Source organism: Elephantulus edwardii, unplaced genomic scaffold (genome assembly GCF_000299155.1).
Source record: "Elephantulus edwardii isolate Elephantulus edwardi_28Jun2011 unplaced genomic scaffold, EleEdw1.0 scaffold00026, whole genome shotgun sequence".
Lineage (NCBI taxonomy): Eukaryota > Metazoa > Chordata > Mammalia > Macroscelidea > Macroscelididae > Elephantulus > Elephantulus edwardii.
In genome coordinates this window covers 24,389,855-24,397,150 of record NW_006399776.1, presented here as the reverse complement: position 1 = coordinate 24,397,150, position 7,296 = coordinate 24,389,855, and the positions used below count along the sequence as shown (strand labels likewise).

At 46.6% G+C, this 7,296-nt stretch overlaps 1 protein-coding gene across 3 annotated transcripts in view; it reads left to right on the top strand.

The window, feature by feature from the left end:
- TM9SF1 (transmembrane 9 superfamily member 1) overlaps nt 1–7,296 on the top strand; it is a 31,893-nt gene that overhangs the window by 22,639 nt on the left and 1,958 nt on the right. Inside the window, exons 1-4 of one of the 3 annotated variants that reach the window (XM_006883183.1) lie at nt 3,807–4,190; nt 4,672–4,827; nt 5,831–6,452; nt 6,735–6,920. In XM_006883183.1, coding sequence (XP_006883245.1) covers nt 4,744–4,827; nt 5,831–6,452; nt 6,735–6,920 — 892 coding nt within the window. In that variant the 5' untranslated portion in view covers nt 3,807–4,190; nt 4,672–4,743. Of the gene's footprint in view, nt 1–3,806; nt 4,191–4,465; nt 4,828–5,830; nt 6,453–6,734; nt 6,921–7,296 lie in introns of those variants that run through there. The other 2 variants (XM_006883182.1, XM_006883181.1) reach the window with 2 other exon arrangements.

Here is a 7,296-nt window from a genome sequence, read left to right as displayed (position 1 = left end):
GTGTGCCTGCCGCAGACTGATCTGCTTTGGAAAAATATTTTCCTCTGAAGAGGACACAGCAAAGTTATTCACCTGGTTTTCTGAGATGGTGCTTGAAGAATTTTTGGTAACCCTATCTCCTGGAGAGTGTTTCTGTTTTGCTGTAACAGGATATGGTAAGATGGATTTGTAAGATGATTTACTCCGGCCACTTAAATTTGCCTGTTTGAGACTTCACCCTTCGTGAGGAATTCAGTTGATACAAACTAAGAACAATGTTGACTCCTAGGGAATGCCCCAGTGTCACAAGGTGGCCTTCAATTTGTTATCAAGCTTCCCTCATTTCCAGCATTTGGTCTACTATTATTAAATTTGATTTTCGGCTTCCCTCAATTTGTGATGAATAAATTGATTGTATAGATTTCAGTCATTTGCTCAAGTCACTGACTCCCTAATTTCCAACTACCAGTCCTTCTTTGTTTCCAAGTTTTGCATTCCAGTCACCAATTGTTAATGCATGGATACATTAAAGAATCAATGCTTATGAGTTTGGTGTTGGAGAAGAGTACTGAGTATCTCACTGACTGCCAAGAGAACAAGTGTCTTGAAGAAAGTGCAACCAGGGTACTTGTTAGAGGGGAGGATTCCACACACTTTTAGTCGTTAGAAGAAGCCAGTTTTTGGAAAAGGACATTTTGTTTGGAAAAGTGGAGGGTCAGCCAAAGACAGGAAGACTCTCAAAGGGGTGGATTGATAGTGACTATAAACTATGGATTCAAATATATCAGAGATAGTGATAGCACAGGATAGGACACGGTTCAGATCTATTGTTGACAGGGTCACTATGAGTCATATTAACTCAAAGAGTACCTAACAAGTCTCCTAAACGTTGAGAAGATTATATTTCTGTTAAAGCTATCTACTTGTTGTATTTCTGCAATGTTGTTAAATACCACTGAGTCAGAAAGGACTCCTAGCTGACCCTCCAGTTAGTTTTCAGAGGCAGTAAGGCACATGGGAGACTGCCCATCTTTCTCCTGCAGAGCAGCTTGTGCACTAAAGGGACCTCTGGCATTGTAGGTCATAGTGAATCAGACTGCTAACCTAATGGCTGCATGTATCTGGTAGTCTGAATCCATCAGTAGCTCCCTGCAAGAAAAGAAAGATGGACAGTCTCCTTCCATTGAGATGTACAGTCTTAGAAATCTGATGGAGGGTCCCTTCCTCTATGGAAGTTAAGTTTGGATTTACTGCATGCAATGGGAAGCTTTTCAGATTAAAAGAAATAAGCAAATTAGCCAATCAATCCTTCCAACAGCAGCAGCATGGAAAAGACCCAAGAGGAAAGTAACCAGTCTGAACCATATGAATAGTGGAAGGAAAACATTTGAAAGACATTGAAGAAAGAGGTGGTTCAGTGTCATTGATTTGAAGAGTTGGTGCTGAGAAAGAGACTCAGGTTTCTGACTTTAAGGACCAGATGGTTGTTAGTAAGGATGATTCCAAAGGCCCTCTAACTTTTCTAATTGTAAAAGTAACTTAGGAGAAAACAAAATCCACTGCCAGAGTCAATTCTGACTCATTGTGATACTACTATTGTTGTTCTGTGCCATCAGGTCACCTAGACGACCCCTAGTGATCCTATGTTCAGCAGCTCTGAACCCTGCCATATCCTGAGCTAGCCAAATTCTGACATACCAATTCCCACTGCCCGAATTACTGTATCAATCCATCTCATCCAGGGTCTTCCTCTCCTGTGCTGTCCCTCCACAATTCCGAGTATGATGTCCTTCTCCAAGGACCAGTCTCCTGGTCACATGCCCAAAGTATGTGAGATGGAGTTTCAAAATTCTAACCTCCAAGGAGAAACTTGGTTTCACTCTCTCCAAGACAGTCTTATTTGTTTTCTCGGCGGCCCATGGTATGTTCAAAACTCTTCTCCAGCACCACAACTCGAAGGCATCGATTCATCTTCTGTCATCCTCAGTCACTGTCTTGCTCTCTGATGCATAACAAGTAACTGCAAAGACCATGGCCTAGATCAGGAGCACCTTAGTGTCTAGACTGACATCCTATGACCTGTGATCCTATTGTTATGTGCCATCGATCACCTGCGACTTATAGCAACCCTATTTACAAAAGCCCTAAACCCTGCTCTATCCTATGGCAATCTTATTGTCTCCGACACACCTAACCCCGTTACCCTAACCCCTGAATCAATCCATCTCATCAAGGATCTTCCTCTCTTGTGCTGTCCCTCCACCCTCTCAGGCTTGATCCATCCTTGGAACATGTCCAAAGTATGTCTGCGAATCTTAAGAATTCTTGCCTCTAAGGAGCAACCTGGTCTCACTCTCACTAGGACAAACCTGTTTGTTCTCTTCTCCAGAACCACAGCTCAAAGGCATCAACTCTCTATCATCCCTAGTCACTGTCCAGCTGATACATAGTAAGTGATTGCAAAGACCATGGCCTGAATCAGGTGCACCTTAGTCTCCAGACTGATATTGTTGCTCTTCAGTAGTTTGGAGAAGTCTCTGACAGCAGACTTTCCTAATGCAACTCATCTTTGCTGGTACCAAGAGTGTGTGTTGATTGCTGAGCCAAGCAAACCAAAGCTGTTAACAATCTCAATCTCTTCACCATCTATCATGATGCTGCCAATTGACTCAATGGTGAGAATCTTTGTTTTCTTGAGGTTGAGCTTTAATCCACATTGACAGCTGCAGTCCTTGACCTTCTGCAGCAAGTACTTCAGGTCCTCCTCAGTTGCAGCAAGCAGGATTAGGACAGAGTAAAACTGCCTCATAGGGTTTCCTAAGCTGTACATTTTTACAGAAGCAAATGGCCACATTTCCCCCTATGACTCAGCTTGTGGGCATCAAGTGCTAATCGTTTGACTAAAAGACAATGTTTAACCAGTTTCTTTCCCTTGGAAAGAGAAAATTTATAGCTAGCTTCCTTATACCATGCTCCCAGGTGGCCAAAGAAGTCAGTGCCTCAGAATCTGATCTGAGGAATTCTTTCACTAGATAGACTAGAGGAAACTTTTCAAAATAACTATGTAGTACAAAACTAAGAAGCCCTAAGGGAGCTCTGGTGGTCTAGTGGCAAGAAGCTGCACTGCAATTCCAAAGCTACATGGTTCGAATCAACCCGATGCTCGGCTGGAGGAGGGGCAATCTCCTCTCGTACTAGTCTGATCCGACTTGACGGTACACACACACAAAAAATAAAATTTAAAGAACTAAGAAGCCCAAACATAAAGGGGGAAACTAACAAAACCGGAAGAGACAAATGGATAGCAAGATCTTTTAACTCCATCGAAATTACCTAGTTAGGCTATCCAACTCACAGACTATCAGGACACAAACTCTTTGCGCGCCTCAGCACCAGACGAGGTTAGGCTCGCTAACTACAGGACACAGAACGGTCACAGTGTGGAACAGGAAGTCTCCAGAACAACCTGAGAAAGAGACTTTTATTTACACATCCATTTCTGGCAAGGGCCGTCTATGCAGGTAGCAGTGGTGAGCAGCGAGGCTCGGCGGCCTCGAGGCGCCTGGCACAGCGACGTGCCTAGCTCAGCCCGCAGGGGTTGCAGGGAGGTCTCTGCAGGCTGTGGCGCGTGCTATGCATTCTGCCAGCGGACGCTCCGCTCGTTCTCCGCTTTTCAGACGGCCTGGTGACAACTCTTCTCCCGAAACGGCATCGGCGTTCCCGCAGCCTGCCCTCGGCTACAGCCCTCTCCTCATAACACGACCACCACGGAGCAGCCTCTCGGGGGCAGCGCCGGAGGCCCGGTCCAACCTGCACGCCAGGAAGGCTTCTGCCCAGCCAAGGCCCCTACCGGTGAGGGCGGAAGTGGCAAGACTGACGTGTCCTGGGCTGTTCTCCTAAGCGCCGGGAGGACTCCCTTCCAGGGCCGGGCTAGCTGAGCATTGCGAAGCCCCAAAGCTGGCCAGGCCTCGGGCTGCAGGAAACTTCATCGGAAAGCACTTGGCTGAGCCGAGTGCAGTGTCCCCCGTGGGGTGGCCGCAGCCTCTGCCATCAGGCGCAGCGGCAGGCAGCCCCATAGAGGTCGATCATCAGGGCCTCTCCAAGCCGGCGCCGCTACCGCATCGCTCTGGGGAAGACCCCAGAAGGAGCCCAAGGGCAGCGACGGGGCCGCCAAGGCCGCTGGCGCCGCCTCGGCCAGCCCTTCCCGTGCGGTGAGGACCCCGGGTCTGTGGCGGGCAGGGGCCTGAGGCGCGAGGCTGCGTGGTGTTGCCATGGGAACGGGCTGGGGTGGGCGGCAGAGACTGCACCCTGGGTGAAAAAACGTAGACGCTCCGTTGTGTGGATCTGTCCGAACGTGGCCTCTAGGGGGGAAGTCTCAGAGCCCAGTGGGAGGAAGTGGAGCCAGTAGGTGTCAGTTGAATAAACCTGAACAGAGTCATCCGGAGCCTATTCCTGATTTCCATAACCGGAGAACTTCCCCCAATAGGTCCCACTGCCTTAAGGATGACAATCCTAAGGCACCCTCGAAGTTGGTGTTGCCGATGGTTGCCAGTCCTGCTGCTGCTGCTGGGCACAGGCTGTGGACCAGGGGTGGAAGGCGTGACACACTACAAGGCCGGCGACCCCGTCATTCTGTATGTCAACAAAGTGGGACCCTACCATAACCCACAGGAGACTTACCACTATTATCAGCTTCCAGTCTGCTGCCCTGAGAAGATTCGTCACAAAAGCCTTAGCCTGGGTGAAGTCCTGGATGGTGATCGCATGGCCGAGTCTTTGTACGAGATCCGCTTTCGGGAAAATGTGGAGAAGCGAGTTCTGTGTCACATGCAGCTCAGTTCTGCACAGGTCAGCCTGTCCTCATGGCTGCCACCCAGCCCTTCCCCTAGGGACTAGTACCAGTGTTTTACGCAGGTTTTCAGGGTGCATTTATCGTTTTCAGATTACCTTTATGAACATTATCTGTATTGATTCTAACTACAACCCTCCATGTGGTAGATAAGGGAAGATGATAGTTCACTTGAAAAACCGAAGTGTGGAAATTTAGAAATGACTTTTTTGAGATTACAAGGATAGTGAGTTGCAGAGGTGACATTAGAGCCCACAGTGTTCCAGCTTTCACTCTTCCATAGTTGTGTTTCCTTTCATACCAAATGTTCACCTCATTCTTGACTGGCTACTTTTCCTCTCTACTTAACTTTCCTCTGCCATTCTTTCTCTTTAACAAGTCATACTTTAGGACCATGTCCCTTAAGTTTCTAACATACTGCACCAGGTATGAGATGCTAGTTCCTAATCCAGTCATCCTCAAAAGTGACAAGTTTACACTGCAATCCTAGAGGTATGCAGTTCATATCCACCAGATGCTCTGCTGAAGGCGGGGCAGGTCTCCTCCTGTACCAGTCAGATCTGATTTGACGGTACACACTAAAAAAATAATAACATTTTTTTTAAAGTGACAGTTTTATACTCCAAAGGACATTTGGCAGTATCTGAAGGGGTTTTTTTTGTTTGTTTGTTTTTTGGTTTTGTTTTTTTTTTAATACTAAAAAAATAATAACATTTTTTTTAAAGTGACAGTTTTATACTCCAAAGGACATTTGGCAGTATCTGAAGGGGTTTTTTTTGTTTGTTTGTTTTTTGGTTTTGTTTTTTTTTTAATACTGGCTGGTGCTAATGGCATCACCCAGGGAAGAGAACAGGGATGCAAAACACAAGACAGTACCCAAAACAAAAAATTGTCAGGTCTAAAATGTCACGGCCCAAAATAAATTGCTGAGGATGAGAAACCCTGCCCTAGCCCTATCCCAGGGAGGCCTTGTCTGATTGATTCCTGACTTACTCTTTGTAGGTAGAACAGCTGCGCCAGGCCATCGAGGAGCTGTACTACTTTGAATTTGTGGTAGACGACTTGCCAATCCGAGGCTTTGTGGGCTACATGGAGGAGAGTGGCTTTCTGCCACACAGCCACAAGATAGGACTCTGGACCCATTTGGACTTCCACCTAGAATTCCACAGGGATCGAATTATCTTTGCCAATGTCTCAGTACGGGATGTCAAGCCCCACAGCTTGGATGGGTTACGGCCTGATGAGTTCCTGGGTCTCACTCATACTTACAGTGTGCGCTGGTCTGAGACTTCAGTGGAGCAGCGGAGTGATAGGCGCCGTGGTGATGATGGTGGTTTCTTTCCTCGAACACTGGAAATCCATTGGTTGTCGATCATCAACTCCATGGTGCTTGTGTTTCTACTGGTGGGTTTTGTCGCTGTCATTCTCATGCGTGTGCTTCGTAATGACTTGGCTCGGTACAACCTGGATGAAGAGACAACCTCTGGAGGCTCTGGTGATGACTTTGACCAGGGTGACAATGGCTGGAAAATTATCCATACAGATGTTTTTCGCTTTCCTCCATACCGTGGCCTGCTCTGTTCTGTGCTTGGCGTGGGTGCCCAGTTCCTGGCCCTTGGCACTGGTGAGGTGATAAGAATTAAACAGGGATTTCTCTTAATGGGTAGAATTAGGTAGATAGCTTGTTGAGAAAATGCCTGTGGGTCTTCTACCTACCCAAGGTGAGGGGGAGACCTGAGGAATGAAGTGGCATTAGTGAGAATGTATATACTATGGATTTTCTGGACAAGAAAGTTGGGGGAGATTGTTTTGCTGAAAGCCTGGGGCTGAGGGAAAAGGGGCCCAATCTCCTATGCTAGAAGTATAGGTGAAACTTAACACATAGTCTTTTCGCTGTTACCTGCAGGCATTATTGTCATGGCACTACTGGGCATGTTCAACGTGCACCGTCATGGGGCCATTAACTCAGCAGCTATCTTATTATATGCCCTGACCTGCTGCATCTCTGGCTACGTGTCAAGCCACTTCTACCGGCAAATTGGAGGCGAGCGTTGGGTGTGGAATATCATTCTCACCACCAGTCTCTTCTCTGGTGAGCTCCCCTCTCTCCCCAGTGGGTCAGCCTGGACTTAGGAACTTGGAACACATCATGGAACCCAATATCGGAGTAAAGCTTTAAGGAAATAAAGATAGGCATAAAGAAACAGAATAAGAAAACTACTCAAGGACAAGAATAGTTAAAAACTATTAAACCCTTAAAACAAGCTATGTTTCATTCTAAATGCTCTATATTCCTATAGCCCAATAACCCTATGAAGTAATTCATTAACACTGCTCTCATTTTACTGATAAGGAAATTTAATTTCAAGCTAATTCAATAATTTGCCCAAGATTATACGCCTAAAAAGTTGTGAACCAGACTTCAAACCCAGTCACTTTTACTCCAGAGCCTGTATTCTCAACCACTT